We start from the raw sequence: 19,329 nt of genomic DNA on the forward strand, positions 1-19,329 counted from the left end.
TTGAACTCAGGTCCTTGCACTTGCGAGGCAGGTGGCAGCCCCACTGAGCTAAATCCCTGGCCCTGACCCAGAATTTGTCCTCTTAAAGGCTGGATAGTATTCTACTGTATTTATATTTATATCCATGTTTTGCTTATCCATTCGTCTTTCTGTGGACACTTGAGTTGCTTCCTAGTTTTTCAGTTATTGTGAATAATGCTGCTCTGAATGTGGGTAATAATAGACATCTATAATGGAGTGTGAGGTAGTACCTTGTAGTTGTGATTTGCATTTCCCTCATGGTTAGTGATGTGGAGCTTATTTTGCTGTGTATTATTAGCCATTTGTATATCATCTTTGGAAAATTATTGTCTTTAAGGCTTTGGTCCGCCTTTTTTTGTTGTTGTTGTTCAGACACTAGGTAGTTCAGACTGCCCTGGAACTCACTATGTAGTCCAGGCTGGGCTCGAACTCACAGCAATCCTCCTGCCTCAGCCTCCCGAGTGCTGGGATTACAGGCCCGCGCCACCATGCCTGGCTGGTCCACTTTTAATTGACTTGTTTTAGAATTTCTTGGTATATTCTGGATTTTAATCCCTCATCAGATGAGTGATTTACAAATAGTTTTTCCTATTCAATCGGGAGTATATTTGCATGAATGTTTTTAATAAATTTATTAACATTTTTAATAAGTTGTAAGGAGGTCCAATTTTTCTGTATCATTTCTTTTTGTTTCCTGTGTCTTTTGTGCCATGATGAAGAAATTATTACCAAATTCTGTGCCTTGAATCCTTGAGTGTTTTGTAGGCTGGGAATGTAGCTCATTGGTAGAGTGCTTCCCTGGCATGTGTGATACCTTGGATTCCTTCCCTACTGTGCTAGCCCCACCCTACCCCTGGCCAAATATATATATTTTTTTTCTCTTATGTTTAGAATTTGGATGCATTTTGAATTTTTGTATATATCGTTAGATCCTACTTCTTTTGCTTTGTAGATACCTGGTTTTTCCCAGCACCATTTGTTGAAGGAGCATGACCACTATTAACATGTATATTTTATTGAATATTTACAATTCTGAGTGCATTCAATACATTATCTCATATAATCCTTACAATAGCTACATGAAAAATGTATTATCCCCATTCACATGTAAGGAAACTGAAGCTTAGAAAGTTAGTGTTTACTTGATCAAATTTATTAGCTGAAGTCATAGAGTCTCAATTTATGTCCAGTTTAGTCTAACTTGATCGCCACACTAATTCTCCTCTACTGTATAATACCTACCATTGATAAATTATCAGTGTTGTTCATTTATAACTCTTGTAGCTGGACATGGTAGTTGTAATCCTAGTACCCAAGAGGCTAATTCATGAGGATCACCTCAAGTTCAAGGCTAGCCTGAACTACAAAGCAAGACCATATTGTTTGGGGAAAAATATGAATAATAATAAAATAGTTCTTGTGAAATGGCAGGATTAAACACTAGTAGATTAAATTTTGTAAATTAAAGGTTAAATCAGGCATGGTGGCACATGCTTGGAATTCCAGCACTCTTGAGTAGCTAAGGCAGAAAAATCTCAAGTTTTAGACCAGCCTGGGCAACTTAGTGACTTAGTAAGACACTGACTGAAAATTGTTTTAAAAAATTTTTTTAAACAACAGATGTAGTGCAGTGGAAGAGAACCCCTGAGTTCAGTCAGTAATATGCACCCCCCATGAAAAGTGCTTCGGAAATAAATAATAAAAGTACAAATTACATATTTACTGATTGGCATTTGTGTTAACATATTTTACTACAGCATAATTCATTATATTTTTTGGTTTCTAGAGCAATGTTGATCCCAGGGATGATGTATTTGGATACCCTCAACAATTTGAAGACAAACCAGCATTAAGTAAAACAGAAGATAGGAAAGAGTATAATATTGGTGTCTTAAGACACCTTCAGGTCATCTTTGGCCATTTAGCTGCTTCTCGACTGCAATACTACGTGCCCAGAGGATTTTGGAAACAGTTCAGGTAATATTAATGGAAGAATAGTAACAGTAAGAATAGTTCTTAAAATTTGATGAACATCTTGTGGCACATGCCTGTAATCCCAGCACTTGGGAGGCTGAGGCAGGAGTATCACCTTGAGTTCAAGGCCAGCCTGGGCTACACAATGAGACGCTGTCTCAAAACAATAAACTAAAAAAAAACTTGATAAATATCTCAATACACTAACAGTAAACTTGTAAAATACATGTTTTAAGGCATCTATGTGTTCAGTGTTTAAATAATTAGTAAGATTCCCAACTGTTCTTTTTAGTTTTCTCTTTTATATTGCCTCATAGAAGATAAAAATGTATTGCTAGTGGGACAACATTCTCATTTCTTTTATTTGACACATAAAATTATACATATTTATGTAATACTATTTGATATTTCTATACATGGGGGCAGCATTTTTTTAGTCCCTTAAGATAATTAATAACTTTATTATGGAAATTTCTGACATAGGCATAAGCAGAATAATATCAATCCTAAATAGTCATGTGGTGTGCACCTGCAGTCCCAGCATTCAAAAGGCCGAGGCAGGAAGATCACTGTGAGGTTAAGGCCAGCCTGGTCTACATAGGAAGATCCTGTCCCAAAAGCAAACAAAAATAGTATCAATCATGATATGCTCATCTCCCATTCTTGTTTAATCTGTATTCCTACTTAACACTTTCCAACTTGTTTTGAAGCAATTCACAGATAGCTTCACCGTATTGTCTGTTTTTAGATAGCAACATCATGGTAGCTAGGAAACTGAGAAGAACCTCAAGTTCCAGACTAGCCTGAGCAATTTAGCAAGACCCTATTAAAAATAAAGGCTGACTACGTAAAGGTACAAATTTCCAATGATGGATGTCATATTTATACCTAAAATGTACCAATAAAATTAATAAAAATAAAGGATGAGGCCCAAGGATTTAGCTCAGTGTGGTGCCATGCCTGCCTGCCAAATGCAGGGTCCTTAAGTTCGATCCCTGGTGCCAAAAAATAAATAATAAATGCTGAGAGGAGAGGCAGGATGTATCATGTACTGGTGTGGAAATTCCCTAGGATGAGTGTCATTATGTATGCCTAAAATGTACCAATAACTATTTTGTTTTGTTCCGTTTTTTTGCCATTTCCCCACACACACCCTGTACCAGGTATCAAGCTCAGGACCTTGTGCTTGTGAGACAGGCATGCTGCCACTGAGCTAAATTCCCAGCCCATCAATAACTTGTTTTGCTATTAAAAAAATGTTTTGTTTTTGTTTTTTTAAAGGCTAGGAATGCAGGTCAGTTGCCTGGCGTGTGTGAGGCCCTGGGTTCAAGCCCCAGGATTTGTGGGGGGCACATAGCCATTATACTGTTATGTGTGGGGTGGCTTTTTGTTTGTTTTTTGCAGTATTGGGGCTGGAACTCAGGACCTTGCACTTGTGAGGCAGGCATGGTGCCACCAAGCTAAATCCCTGGCCCTAAAAAAGTCTTTTAACAGCAAATGTGGTCAGTGTTTGAACTAAAGTCAGTTTTTCATAAATGATTTTCACTGGTATTTTTTAAAAATCAGGATCTAGCCCTTGCCTTGTATGCACAAGGCCCTCAATTCAGTCTCCAGCACTGCAAAAACAAAACACAAAACCTGTTACTGCAGAGTATTTCCCAGACAGCTAAAATGGGGTAGGGAGGCAAAAAGATCACCTGCGGTTGCTATTCTGGTCCACCTTCCCTGCTTTACAGTACAGTGGGTGACCACCAGCACATCCATTCCCTTCATGCCTACCCAGGCCCCCATTGGTCTACACTAGCCCCTCACGTGTGCCATCACCTCTCAGCTTACTCTCTTCTCCCCTCTATTTCAGTTCATTTCTGTTCCTTCTGCAAATTACACTTGTTGAGCTTTCATCTTGGAATTTGTCACTCAGTTATATTTTTCTCTCTTCTTACAATGCCTTTGTGTTTTTATTCTCCGTGATGGTAAGCTCACACTTGGTCTAGACAAGCACTTTCTGTTGTCCATAATTCAAACGTGAGGGGTTTTTGTTTTTGTTTGTGGTGGTGGTTGTTTTTTTGTTTTGTTTTGTTTTGTTTTTGTTTTTGTTTTTTATACTGGGGATCAAATTTGGACCTTCCACTTGGGAGGCAGGCAGCAGCACCACTGAGCTAAATCCCTGACCCCATGTGATCTATTCTTGATGCATAGGCCTTAGTTAAGCACATCCCCCATTCCTGAGTGTTTTATCTTCAGAAATTTCAGAGCTACAGAAAAGGTGAGAGTAGTATAATCATGTTTTATTATACCTTTTTCCTAGAGTTTCCTGGTTGTGAACATTTTGCCAAATTTGGCTTTGAGTTTTGGTTTTTTTCTAAACCAGTTGATAGTAAGTTGCAAACGTGATACTTCAACCCTGTATACTTTCAACATGTATATATTTTTAGTTTTTTGAAGCAGGATCTGTCCATGTATCCCAGGCTGGCCTCACAGCAGTCCTCCTGCCTCAGCCTCTCAAGTGCTGGGATTACAGGTGTGTGACACCATACCTAGCAAATAAGCCTCTTTTCCTACTTATGTATAATTTTGATACCCAAGAAATACAATATTAATTATATATACTAATATTCATCAGTATATATTCCAATAAAAACCACAAAATAGTCTTTATGACTTTTTTACTTTTCCATCGCAATCTAATATCCAAGAAAGAATCATAAAAATTTTATTGTTAGGGCTGGGGATTTAGCTCAGTGGCACCACACCTGCCTTGCAAGCACAATGTCCTGAGTTCAATCCCTGGTGTACACACACACACACACACACACACACACACACACACACCCACCCAAAAAATGTATCTCTTTATTGTTAACTCCTTATTCTCCTGTAATCTAAAATCATTCTGTTGTCATGGCTTTCATATCACTGAAATTTTTGAAGAGTCCATGCCAATTGTCTTGCAGAGAGAGAGTATCATTCTTGGTTTGTATGATTGTTTCCTCCTGATGAGATTCAGGTTAAACTTGGGGGAGCAGAGCAAGAATACCACAGGAATGTTGCTTCATGCTTTTCACTGCATTGCATTGGGAAAGATGTGTCCATTTGTTTGCTAGTGATGATGACTTTGATCCCTTGATGACAGGCCTCTCCATTTTAGGGGTAACTTTTCCCTTTTATAATTAATAAGTTGACTGTATGCCTGTTTGAAAGGATGGAGTCAAGTATAGTTTGAAAAGAAGTACACTGATGTAATTTTCAATAATTAAACAGATTTTAACAATTACATGTATGATTTTACATTTGCAGTATGCAAATTTTTATCTAAAATATAATTGAAAAAATATATAATTGAGATGGGGTTATTTGCCATATAGAAGGAGTATTTATCAAAACATTGTTCTGGTATATTTAAATATATATTTGTCATGTCTCTTGCTTAGAATGTATACATTACATCCTTTGTGCATTACTCTGAAAACACAAAGTCAGATGTCATGGATAGTTTATACCAGTGCCTGAGTTTTACTATGTTAGTTTTCATTTCATGGTACACCCAACTGACAATTGGTTTTCTTAGGATTAGTTTGCCTAATTTAAGGCCCAACATCCATGTAAGAGACCCACCGCCTCATTTTAATAACATTTTCAGTTGGAATCAAAGTACATGTCTGTTTCACATTGCCTGGAGCAGCCACTCTTCCATCAACCACACCAGTAGTTTCATAGCAGTGTTTTGCTCCTGGGGTTCTGCTTTTACTTCGAGTCTCACCCTCATTGTACCCCTGTAGGTAAAGTGCACCCTCTTTTATGTATTTAAGAAAGAAAATCTTACTGTGGTTGTGTTATGCTTTTTCCCCCCTAAAATGTAGTGTATGTATTGTCATGAGTGTCATATGTATTACATGTGTGGTTTTTTGTTTTTTTGTTTTTGTTTTTGTTTTTTTTTCCCATTCATTTCCTAGGCTTTGGGGTGAGCCTGTTAATCTCCGTGAACAACATGATGCTTTAGAATTTTTTAATTCATTGGTGGATAGTTTAGATGAAGCTTTAAAAGCCTTAGGACATCCAGCTATGCTCAGTAAAGTCTTAGGAGGCTCCTTTGCTGATCAGAAGATTTGCCAAGGCTGCCCACATAGGTAAGTACTAATTACATATCAGAAGTATAAACAGTACTGCTTATAGACTAACAAATTAAAATTTTACCAGTACTCACATACAAAAATAGAGTGTGCCTCTGTTAATAAATTTTCTGAAACTGAATAAATTATATGCAGTGGTGCCTTGTTCATGAACTTAATTTGTTCCACAATTTTGGAAAAGATGGCCACGATTGTGTTTGTCACATTTTGCAGTTTGCAAACAAAAAATTTTGCCGCTACTTCCATTTTTGAACCATATTTTGAACAAAGGCATTCATGAACAGAGGTGCCACTGTACTGTGCCCACCTGACTTCTGAGGGGTTTATTTTTGGTTTTGTCAACTTGATTTCTTTTCTACACTGGGTAATTTCTTACTGTTTTGTATTCTTATATCCTTTTATATATGACTATTGTTAGGGAACTAACAATATTTTGCATATAATTTGCTACTAAGAAATTTTCTTTTTATCTTAAAATTTAAATATGATAATAGAAATCCAGTAAGATTAGAAGATTAAAGATCTAGAGTAGCCGGGGATTTACCTCAGTGGTTCTGCCGCCTGCCTCACAAGCACAAGGACCTGAGTTCAATCCCTGGTACCAAAAAAAAAAAAAGATCTAGAGTAGTATTTCCTATTCAAATGAAATATATACTTTCTTTAACAGCATTATTTATAGTATGTTTACATACAAATTATAGCAAGAGTTGATAATAACAAATTAGGCATTTTTTAAACGGTAACTTAATGAAGAACACCTATTGGAAAGAACTAATCAGTTCACCACTGAAAAACACACATCTGTCTCGTAGAAGTTTTTACTTTGTGCCTTACCTCAATATTATCAATTAATGTTGGTTTGTGATCCATTTTCACCAAAATATCACAATAAGATATGTGGTATTTTCTACTAGCCACATTGTATAATCAGTATTTGTGAGTTAGGTTTGTGACTGGCAGAAACACTTCTTTTTGGCAGCTCCCCCCCACCTTCTGTACCTGGAATTGAACACAGGACCTTGTTCTTGCTAGGCAGGCATGGCGCCACTGAGCTACATCCCCACCTGTCTGAACTTTGTTTTTGAACATAAGGACATGTTATGGGAGAAGAATATTGTATAAATGAGAAGTTTTATGAGGTTATAATTTTACCATTTACTCAGAATTTGGGCATATACTTGTTTGCTTAGCCTGGGCAACTTTTGGTTCTTTGGAAAGACCTTTTACTTTGGGCATACAATAAAATTTTCAGTCTTAATGTCTTGATTTTATTTACTAAAAAAATAGCCCTCTGTTTCCATCAGTTCTCCTCAGTTTGTTTTAGACAATTTTCCAAATAATTTGGAAATTACTGGGGTTTTTTTGCCAATGAAAATGTTAAAAGAGTGTAATCTTGCTGAGCATGGTGGCACACAGCTATAATCCCAGCTACTCAGGTAGTTGGGGCAAAAGGATCACAGGGCCATCCTGGATAACTTAGCATCTCAAAAATAAAATAGAAGCCAAGTATGATCTTGCACACCTGTGACCCTAGTTATAGAGGAAGCTAATGTAAGAGCAGTGGTGGCAAACCTATGATACTTGTGCCACAGCAGCAAGCTGTTTGTATCATTGAAAACTCTAAAAGGTTCGCCATTACTTTGTAAGTGGATTTTAGGTTTGAGACCAGCATGGGAAATTTAATAAAACTGTATCCAAAAAAAACCAATAGGAGTGCCGGGGATTTAGCTCAGCAGTTTGGTGGCCTGCCTTGTAAGCGCAAGGACCTGAGTTCAATCCCTGGTACCAAAAAAAAAAAAACAATATGGACCAAGAGCTCAGCAGTGGGGGCCTTCCTTGTAAGCGCAAGGACCTGAGTTCAATCCCTGGTACCAAAAAAAAAAAAACAATATGGACCAAGGTATATCATGTAAAGGCACAAGATCCCAATGATAAATGTAACTATATTGTTTGCTTTAAATGTACCAGTAAACTTAATGGGAGAAAAAAACAGTAAGGGCTGAACAGTGTTCCCTGTGTTCAGTCTCCAGCGCCCCAAAAAATAAAAAGCTGGAGGTGTAGCTTGGTGGTAGAGTACATGAGGCCCTGTGTTCATTCCCCAGTGTGGCCAAGAAGAAAATCCGATAATTGAAGTCATATTCTAAATACCTGACCAAAAACTAAACTGGCTTCAGTTCTTATCATAGCCTACAAAGTAACATAAATAGTCCCAAGTCTTTTATAGGACTTTATTTGTATAGAACAGAGGTGAACAAACTATAAAGCATAGGCTATATCCAGCCTGTCACCTGTTTCTGAGTATTTTATTGGAACATGCTCAATTTTGTCCTGTCTGGCTGCTTTTTACTACAAAATCTCACACTTGCCACAGAGACAAAATAAGCCCATTGTTACCATATACACAAATCTCATTCAGAGCAGCATGGTAGGCCATAAAGAGCTTAATCTGTGAGTCGGGCATACTTGGCTTTAAAAATCCATTTCACCTAGTTACCTTGACCACGTCAACCTTTTGAACCTGTTTCCTCATCTCTGTGAAGTTATGGTTCTCTAGCAGGTTTATCATGAAGGCAGACAACCTAGTACAAATGGTACCTCGGTTCATGAACTTAACTTGTTCTATGATTTTTTGAAAAAGATGGCCACGTTTGTGTTTGTGTCGGAAAGACTGCCGCGGTCATGTTTGTCAACCAGTTCAGAATTTGTAAAGAAGCATTAATGAACCAAGGTACCACACTGTATAGTGTGTGTGACCAAGCTAATGAGAAAACAATACATAATAAATAACTGACGAATATTAACTGTCATATTAGTCCATTTTTTGTCTGTGGAATTTGATGTTTTATAGCACTGAAAATGTAGCTTTCATTACATCTAGAACTAAAGAAAATATTTAGAAAACTGAAATCCTTTTGATCATTTCTTAAACAATATCTTTAGGTACGAATGTGAAGAATCTTTTACGACTCTGAATGTAGACATTAGAAATCACCAAAACCTTCTTGACTCTTTGGAGCAGTATGTCAAAGGAGATTTACTGGAAGGTGCAAATGCATATCATTGTGAAAAATGCAATAAAAAGGTATGAATTGTTCAGTTTGTTTAAAATATCTACGAGATTTAATGGATTTCAAGGAAGTGGGTTGTTTGTTTGAGACAACATCTCACTATGTACTTGAACTGGCCTTGAACTCACTGTGTACTCCAGGCTGCCCTTGAGCACCAACTGCCTCAGCCTCCCCACGTGCTGGGATTTATAGGTATGTGCTACCATGCCCAGCCATTTTGTTCATTTTTAAATAAAAAATTAAAAGGGGCTGGAAATATAACTCAGTGCAAAGTCCCTGTTTTCAGTTTTTGTGCCACCAAAGAAAAAAATCTTTTTACTGCTCTTACCCTACTTTGATATGATATTAATAGAGAGATTGTTAAGATGATGTAACTAATTTAAAGGCTTATCAGGAAAAGAAGTTTTAAAAAGTAGTATGAGGACAGGTCACATGCCTGTAATCCCAGCACTTGGGAGACTGAGGCAGGAGGATTACTGCAAATTGAAGGCCAGTCTGGGCTATATAGTGAGTTAAAGGCCACCCTTAATTACAGAGCAAGACCATGTCTCAAAAAAACAAAACAAACAAACAGTAGTACCAGAGAGGCAGGGAAGACATGTAAATTGAGTGAATAATCTTAGAAGTCCTAAGTAGCCTAATACCACTTTCACTTATGTGAATTACATAGGTGCTTTTTTTCTCTGCCAAGAAACAAACTGCTAACCCCCCAAAGCTATAGATCTGATAAAGGAAAACATTTCTCCTTTCATGTCTAGGATTACTTTACTGAAATTATTTTATTTATCCATATGAGATTTCTTTTGCTAATCTATGTTTTCAAACCATTTAGATCAGATTTGTAACCTGCGTAGATTTTGCCTGTGAGAGCTTAGGAGCTCTTTGGGAGAGATGATTTACGCACACATATATATAGTAAAGAATGTGTGTCTTTGAGGGCTTTGAAACCCTCTGACTTCCAATTCACCTCATTTTAACCTTGTACACTACCAAAAGTATTGCCATCTAGAGATTGAGACTATTGCTGGTAAGGCCATTTTGCCTGCTACCCACAGCTTTAAAACTGGAGACAAGTTGCTTTTGCTAATCTTTATCAGTAGTAGTACCTGCTTGAGAGGGTTGTAAGGGTTAAATATGTTGTTCCTTATGCAGCGCTTAGAATATTACCTGGCATATAAATACTAGTTACTATTGTTATTGTATGTCTTCAGTTTGCTCATAGCAAACCACCTTCGGTAGAACAACAGTAAGCATCAAACAAGTGATAATGAGTAGCAATGTTAGTATAGAAACCAGGCAAGAAATGTCTCCATGTCACTAATTTTTACAATTTTGCAACAAACAACCTAAGCCCTTTCCATGTTCATTTTGGTTAAATGTGTGATTGGGTCTTTCGGGGGAAGGTTGTCATGCTCTGTTTGCTTCTTTGTTGGTTTATCATTGTTCATAATAAAACATCCAATAACTTTATTTATTTTAGGTTGATACCGTAAAACGCTTGCTAATTAAAAAATTACCTCCTGTTCTTGCTATCCAACTCAAACGATTTGACTATGACTGGGAAAGAGAATGTGCAATCAAGTTCAATGATTATTTTGAATTTCCTCGAGAGCTGGACATGGAACCTTACACAGTTGCAGGAGTTGCTAAGCTGGAAGGAGATAACGTAAACCCTGAGAGTCAGTTGATACAACAGAATGAGCAGTCTGAAAGTGAGGCAGCAGGAAGCACAAAGTATAGACTTGTGGGTGTGCTTGTACACAGTGGTCAAGCAAGTGGAGGACACTATTATTCTTACATTATTCAAAGGAATGGTGGAGATGGTGAGAGAAATCGCTGGTATAAATTTGATGATGGAGATGTAACAGAGTGTAAAATGGATGATGATGAAGAAATGAAAAACCAGTGTTTTGGTGGAGAGTACATGGGAGAAGTGTTTGATCACATGATGAAGCGCATGTCATACAGGCGTCAGAAAAGGTGGTGGAATGCTTATATACTTTTTTATGAACGAATGGACACAATAGACCAAGACAATGAGTTGGTAAGATACATATCAGAGCTTGCTGTCACCACAAGGCCCCATCAGATTGTTATGCCATCAGCTATTGAGAGAAGTGTACGGAAACAGAATGTCCAATTCATGCATAACCGAATGCAGTACAGTCTGGAGTATTTCCAGTTTATGAAAAAACTGCTTACATGTAATGGTGTTTACTTAAATCCTCCTCCAGGTAAGTGTCAAGAGTTTAGCTTCTTAGTAATAAAGAGTAGTTCTTACTTGTAGGATTTCATAATAGATGTCAACATGTTTAAGTTCACAAAGTTTTAACATTTCCATTTTAAATTAATCCAAATTTTTGCTTTTGTTTAAAATCACATTTACAGCTGGGTGTGGTAGCACACACCTGTAGCCCTATTACTGTGGGAGGCTTAGGCAGGATGATCACTAAGTTCGAGGCCATAACATTTAATTTCAAATATATTTTAGTGAACTGCTAAAAGGAAAATATTTCTTAAGTAGTTAGGACAAGGGATTTTTTTTTTAATTTAGGACTCTTCAAAATGTAAAAATAGAAATTTACTTTTCTTTTTTTTAGTACTGGAGATTGAACTTGGGTCCTTGTGCTGAAATTTACTTTATTTTTTAATCTGCATTTTATTTATAGGACAAGATCACCTGTTGCCTGAAGCAGAAGAAATTACTATGATTAGTATTCAACTTGCTGCTAGGTTCCTCTTTACTACAGGATTTCACACAAAGAAAATAGTCCGTGGCTCTGCCAGTGATTGGTACATTGTTTTGGATTTTTATATTGTTGTTATACTAACATGTGCTTTGGCTCTTTGCTAGATTGCTTCATTTTTTTACAGGACATAAGCTTGCTTCACATTTGAAATGCACAATAGAAAATTATTCATGAGAGTAGTACAAGAGGGCTGGGAATGTTGCTTAGTGGTAGAGCATTTGCCTTAGCATGTGTGAGATCCTAAGGTTCAGTCCCCAATACTATTTTTTTAAAAAGGGTAATCTGAGAAGTCATATTAAAATACTTAGTTTTTACATAGCCTATTATAATGCAGAAGATGGCTTCTGCTTCACATTAACCTTGTATAAAAGATTATAGGCTAGGTAGAGTGGCACATTCCTATAATCCCAGCACTTGAAAGGCTGAGGCAGGAAGATCGCTGTAAGGTCAAGGCCAGCCTGTCTCAAAAATTAGGGGCCGGGGATTTAGCTCAGTGGTTCCGCCGCCTGCCTTACAATCCCCAGTACCAAAAAAAGATGGAAAAACACCAAAAATTAAGATTATAAAAATGATATTGAAAAATCTAAGGGTGGGGAATTTAGTTCAGTGGTGCTGCCGCTTGCCTCAAAAGCACAAAGACCCGAGTTTAATCTCTGGTACCCCCCCCAAAAAAAAAACTAAGCCATTTAATCATGAAATTACTATATTTTAGCTTCCCTTAAATTCTGCCCTAGATTGAGAAGGTAAAAAATTAAAATGATTTCATTAAGTTTCTAATTGTGAAAGCTTACAGGCTATTAGAATATTTTTGTTCTGTATTTTTGATTACTCCTCCAGAAGTAAGACCATAAAACTTGAAGAGTATTATTTTGTTATGGAACCTAAGAATTGCATTTGACAATGGATTTTTAGAGGACAATCCGTGCTTTCGCCTGATTTGTAAACCAGTGAGACTAGACCAATTCACAGGGTCCATCTATCATTTTAATATTAGTATTAGAAACCATCATTGCTGCTTCTCCTGCAGTTAAAGGAGGTCTTTGCTTCTTTTTGGTTCATAGAGATCTATTTGTTTGTTTTAGGTATGATGCGTTGTGTATTCTCCTTCGTCACAGCAAGAGCGTACGTTTTTGGTTTGCTCATAATGTCCTTTTTAATGTTTCAAATCGCTTCTCTGAATACCTTTTGGAATGCCCTAGTGCGGAAGTGAGAGGTGCATTTGCAAAACTTATAGTTTTTATTGCGCACTTTTCCTTGCAAGATGGACCATGTCCTTCACCTTTTGCATCTCCGGGACCTTCTAGTCAGGTAATTGCACCACTTTCTTTCTAAAAAGAAATGCTTACAAAACGTGTTTCTTGGAAGTTGAAGTCACAAACTTATATACATCCCTTTGATGTTAACCTAAATAACATACATACAGTCTGATATCTGGAAATTATATTAAAATTACTGCATTGAAATCAGTAGTGAGTATTACTGGCTCTTGAGAAACATGAAGAATTATCCCTGTTCACTTAAGTGAGCAGAGCGTGGTGGCACCACACCTATAATCCCAGCACTCAGGAGGCTGAGGCAAGAGAATTGTGGTGAGTTGGAGGCCAGCCTGAACTCTACATGGCAAGACCCTGTCTTTATTTAAAAAAAAAAAAAAAAAAAAAAAAAAAAACAGGCATGATGACACATGTCTGTAATCCCAGCACTCAGGAGGCTGAGGTAGGAGGATGACTGTAGCCAGCCTGGGCTACGTAGTGGAGAGCCTGTCTCAAAAAACAATAGCAGCAACAATTTAGTGGATTAGTCCTTCCAGATATTTATGCTGGTATCACTCATGCATGAATGTTTTTCATTATAGAATTATATCTGAACCTTGTTGCTGAGAGATAGATAACATTGTTAATGTTCTATCCTTTACAGGCTTATGACAATTTAAGCTTGAGTGATCACTTACTAAGAGCAGTCCTAAATCTCTTAAGAAGGGAAGTTTCAGAACATGGTCGTCATTTACAGCAGTATTTCAACTTGTTTGTGATGTATGCCAATTTAGGTAAGAATTTAAGTTTCCATAATCTGTTTTTTTGGTTTTTGTTTTGTTTTTGGTTTTGGTTTTTTTGTTTTGGGTACTGGGGATCGAACTCAGGACCTTGTGCTTGTGAGGCAGGTGCAGTACCACTGAACTAAATCCCCAGCCCTAATCTATTTTAATGTATTGTGTAAAATAGTGAAGTCATTCAGATCTAATAATGATGAGATATTCTGGGGAAGGGGCAAGAAAGAGAGAAGAGTGATGCCCAGGATTCCAGCTTGACCAGCTGAGCAGATAACAATGCCATTTCCTGAGGGAAAACACAGAAAAGCACTATGGGCGACCGGGAATTTAGCTCCCTGGTGCTGCCACCTGCCTCCCAAGTACAAGGTCCTGAATTCGATCCCTGGGAACAAAAAAATAAAAGCAGGAGAAAGATGATGAGGTCTCTTTGAGCCTGTGTGACACCCAGATGGAGAGAAAGACTAGAATGATGAGGTATTTGTTTGGAAAAACTCTGAATGGAAAAATTCAAGAATGAAAATAACTGGACTTGAAATTGGACTTAAGCAGGAAAAGCATATGGTATGAGAAGGTGGCCTGGTCTAGAAACTTCAGGAACATTTAAAAAATAATAATAATGTGAGCCAAGGATTTAGCTCAGTGGTTCCACTCCCTGCCTCACAAGCACAAGGACCAGAGTTCAATCCCTGGTACCCAAATAATCATAATAATAATATATAATTAAATTTTTTAAAAAAGAAACTTGAGGAACATTAATGTTTTAGAGCCGGGGATTTCACTCAGTGGTGTTGCCACCTGCCTCACTAGCTCAAGGACCCGAGTTCTTTGGAGGCATCCCCCCCAAAGTTTTTGTTTTTTTTTTTAAAGGGAAGAAAGACACGTAAGATCAAGAAGGAGAGATCGAAATCCATGGAGGGTGTGGTTATAGTTTGAAAACCTGCTTATTAGCTTTACCTGAGGAAGGTGGCTAGAAACCAAGTTGGTGGTAGGAAAGAAAGAAAGTAGAGAGTGTAAGCATCCTTTTCAAGAACTTTGGTTGTGGAGGACAGAGGATAAAGGAAATTATTAAAAATTCTTACTTCTTACTTAATTTAGTTGTTGCTTTCATTGTGCTTACAATAATAAAGGCTGTGTGTGGCCAGTCCTTTCAGACTCCAGGAGACAGGAGATTTGGTCATCCCTGTGGCCTAGGTATGGCTGAAAGGTCATAGTTGTGATCACTTTCTAGTAAACAGTTGTAATAATCAGCGACTTGTCTATCTTGATTAAGTCTTTGAATGTTAGGTAAAAGTGATATGCTTCTGATTTTAAACATGGTAGCAAATATTCTTAATACTTTTTGTTCATGAAGCCCTTGCCATCTTAGTGTTTTTCCTTTCATTTTTTTCCTCACTCTGCTTTTCTTCTTCATTATAGGTGTGGCGGAGAAGACACAGCTGCTGAAACTGAGTGTACCTGCTACCTTTATGCTTGTGTCTTTAGATGAAGGCCCAGGCCCTCCAATCAAATATCAGTATGCTGAGTTAGGCAAATTATACTCGGTAGTATCACAGCTAATCCGCTGTTGCAATGTCTCATCAAGAATGCAGTCTTCAATCAATGGTAAAATAAAAAGCCCATTCTTGATAATAGTTCTTAAATACTGCCATACATGTAAAATACTTGATTAAATGTAATTCTGAAGATGTTTCAATATAAAATACTTGTCTGAACGAAGGTCCATACTTGGAAATGTTTTAGAATATTTTGAGTCCTGTGCCTTTATTGGGGATAGGTTTTTTTGTTTGCTTTGTTGTATTTTGTTTGTTTGTTTTGTTTTGTTTTGTTTTTTGTTTTTGGTACCGGGGATTGAATTCGGGTGCTTGCGCTTGCAAGGCAGGCCACCAAACTGCTGAGCTAAATCCCCGGCCCATGTTTTGTTTTGTTTTTAAATTCTGGGACAGGGTCACACTGAATTGCCCAGTCTGTGCTCAGACTTGTGATCCTCCTGCCTCAGCCTCCCAGGGTACTGGGATCACAGGTGTGCAGTACCAAGCCTGCTTTTTTTGCATTTTGTCATTTTGGCATACCTGATCATTGTAATGCATATTACTTTATAATATTTAGGAAAATTGATTTACTGTTATTTTTCCCAAAAATTTTACAAGCTATTTTAAAACTATGGTAAAAATTTGTATATTATAGTGGAGAACCTTATTAACTGTTCATTGATGCCAAATCTGTGTTCTAGGTAATCCTCCTCTTCCCAATCCTTTTGGCGATCCTAACTTATCACAGCCTATAATGCCAATTCAGCAGAATGTGGCAGACATTTTATTTGTGAGAACAAGTTATGTGAAGAAAATTATCGAAGATTGCAGTAACTCGGAGGAAACAGTCAAATTACTTCGCTTCTGCTGCTGGGAGAATCCTCAGTTCTCATCTACTGTCCTCAGTGAACTACTCTGGCAGGTTAAAGGAAAATAAATATTCACAGGCCTCTTGATTTGATCTGATATTCTTATAATTAAGTTACTCACTATGTCTTACCTACATCTAGGTTGCTTATTCTTATACCTATGAACTCCGGCCCTATCTGGATCTCCTTTTGCAAATCTTACTGATTGAGGATTCCTGGCAGACTCACAGGTAGATACTCATTTTGTTTGTTTGTTTGTTTGTTTTTTCTGGTACCTGGGATTGAACTCCAGTCCTTGCACTTGCAAAGCAGGCACCAGAACCACTGAGTTAAATCCCCGGCCTGATACTCATTACTGGACTAACTAGACTATGACAGTCACCATAAACTTTTATTTTAACCTCTTGGAGTTCTAGTTATTATTTCATCTTTGAAAAACTCAGTCCTAGGGCCGGAGATTAGCTCAGTGGTTCCACTGCCTGCCTTGCAAGCACAAGGACCTGAGTTCGATCCCTGGTATACACACCCCCAAAACAAAAAAAAAAACAAAAAAAAACTCAGTCCTGGCATGGTGGCACACCCCTGTTAATTCCAGCACTCGGGAAGCTCATTGTGAGTTCAAGGCCAGCTTGGTCTACATAGTGAGACCCTCCAAAAATGGGGTGAGGGAAGTGTTTGAAAATTATCAGAATACTTACATGCATATACCAGTTCCCCCAAAACAAGTATCACAGTTATGTATTACTAATGTGCACTTTTTAAAAAGTGGTTTGATGTCAGGTGTGGTAGCACATTCCCATAATCCCAGTACTTGGGAGGCTGAGGCAGCAGGGATCCCTGTGAGTTTGAGGCCTGCCTGGGCTACACAGTGAGTTCAGGGCCAGCCTGAGCTACAAAGCAAGACCCTGTCTAAAAAACAAAAAGTGGTTTGAAAACTCAGGACAAAGGTCAATAAGAAGTTCTCTCTTCCTCCACAATTATGTGCCATTTTGTTTTTTTCCTCTTAGTCTAAATTTCATACTTCATCATATTACTAACTTCTATTGCATGGTTGATTGGTTTGTTTTTTTGACCATTGCATTTTTATAAAAACGGTAGCATGGTTTTTTGGTAAATATTTGAATTTCATTCATGTGCTCTTGGATTATTTTAGGATTAAATTATATTAGTTTTAGAATTAGTCACGTAAAGTAACATTTGGTTACGTAATAGTGCTTGTAAATAGTCATCACAGTCCTGAAGGGAGTGAATGCTAAACCATTGTCCCTAGGAGGAGATAAGGAGTTAAGAGTCCTGCAAGCCTTTTTGCTACCCCCAACCCCAGGGTTTTTGTTGTTGCTTGGGTTTTGGGGAGTTTGGTTTGGTTTGCTATACTGAGAATTGAACCCAGGGTCCCAGAGTTTGCATTGGGCTACATCCTCAGCCCTAGCCTTTTTTAAAAGTTTGAGACAAGGGCTCACTAAGTTGCCCAGGCTCAATTAAACTCTTAAACCCCTTCCTCAGCCTCCCAGACTGCTGACCCTATGTGCCACTGCAATTGGTCTCTACATTTTTATCAACCAATTAGTATATAAACTTCTTGTGTGCATCTGTTTATTGTATATTCTTGGTTTACTAACATGGAGTTATGGCCAGCAGCTCTTACAACTAATGCCTGAGTAGTGGGTGCATTTGTAATCCCAGCACTCCGGAGGCAGAGACAGTGAGGTCTTGTCTCCAAGGTGGGAGCAGAGGTTCTTGTTTACAGTTAAAGCTAAAACAAAGGCAGTGTCACTTTGTTGTACTTCACCTAGGAAAGTGCAAGTTGGGCCCCTTGAATGCTTTCTGCTCTGCATGTGTCCACAAATGGTCAGCATCCAAACTGTAGCCATTTACTTCAGACAGTGTTTGGTACTTTTCTCAGTATAAGTGATAATGGTAAAGGCATATTAAATGCTGGATTAAATGGGAAGAGATCCACTTTTTTTTTTTTGTATCGGGGATTAAACTCGGGTCCTTGCATTTGCAAGGCAGGCGGTGGAACCACTGAGCTAAATCCCCAGCCCTAAGAGATCAACTTTTATGTAGTCAGATTAGTGAATCATTTTCATTAGGAATGATTGGCCCAGCTTGAAAATAACTTTCTCATAGTAAGCTTTGAGTTTATTGAGTAAATGGGCCACATATTTATGGAGTGTCTTGTTACATGTCCAGCTTTGCTTGGCATCAGTAAACAAGGTAGGGAGAGATAATATTGATTAAAGATAACATTGGAAACAATACTGATGAGAAGAAAACATGATGCAACAGAATTAATGATTAAGCTGGGCATGATGGCCAACACCTGTTGTCCTAGAGTACTGTAGAAGGCTGAGGCAAGAGGATTATAAGTTCCAAACTAGCCTGGGAAACTTAGCAAGGTTCTGTTTTAAAAAGTACAAAGTGGGCCAGGGTTTTAGCTCATTGGCACCACGCCTGCCTCACAAGCACAAGGTCCTGGATTCAAATTATATTTTTAATATTTTTTTCTTTTTTTAACACAGCTGTTAAAGCATACATAATGGTAACACTCACCAGAGGGAATTTATGCCTGTACATGGTACCTCCTGCCCCTCCAGCTTCCTCCTCTCCCTATGTATAAAAGCTTTGTTTCCACTTTTTCCTTATATTTTCACTTTTTCTTCTCCCTTTCTCCCTCCCTCCTCCAATTCCCCTTCCCCTTTGAACATTTTCTTCCCATTTCCCTGTACCTATTCTACATTTTGTTCCTTATTTCCACTTAATTTCCTTTGTGCAGTTTCTCACAAAAGAAAAACAATGCGGTATTTAAACGTGTGTTTGATTTATTTCACTGCCAAGTATGGTCTCAAGGTCCAACCATTTAGCTATAAGTATCTGAAGCTCATCCTTTATGGCAGAGTATAGTACTATATTGTATTTAAAAAAAAAAAAAAAAAAA

General features: G+C 37.8%; 1 protein-coding gene across 4 annotated transcripts in view; it reads left to right on the forward strand.

Annotated features, from left to right (window-relative positions):
• Usp9x (ubiquitin specific peptidase 9 X-linked) overlaps positions 1-19,329 on the forward strand; it is a 95,187-nt gene that overhangs the window by 67,935 nt on the left and 7,923 nt on the right. For all 4 annotated transcript variants that reach the window (XM_010636217.3, XM_010636219.3, XM_010636218.3 and 1 more), the window contains exons 31-40: positions 1,808-1,998; positions 5,949-6,122; positions 9,066-9,207; positions 10,674-11,427; positions 11,863-11,986; positions 13,026-13,251; positions 13,861-13,990; positions 15,410-15,595; positions 16,224-16,444; positions 16,533-16,621. In XM_010636217.3, the coding sequence (XP_010634519.1) occupies positions 1,808-1,998; positions 5,949-6,122; positions 9,066-9,207; positions 10,674-11,427; positions 11,863-11,986; positions 13,026-13,251; positions 13,861-13,990; positions 15,410-15,595; positions 16,224-16,444; positions 16,533-16,621 (2,237 nt within the window). The remainder of the gene's footprint in view (positions 1-1,807; positions 1,999-5,948; positions 6,123-9,065; positions 9,208-10,673; positions 11,428-11,862; positions 11,987-13,025; positions 13,252-13,860; positions 13,991-15,409; positions 15,596-16,223; positions 16,445-16,532; positions 16,622-19,329) is intronic.

Source organism: Fukomys damarensis, unplaced genomic scaffold (genome assembly GCF_012274545.1).
Source record: "Fukomys damarensis isolate Sample0158 unplaced genomic scaffold, DMR_v1.0_HiC HiC_scaffold_39, whole genome shotgun sequence".
NCBI lineage: Eukaryota > Metazoa > Chordata > Mammalia > Rodentia > Bathyergidae > Fukomys > Fukomys damarensis.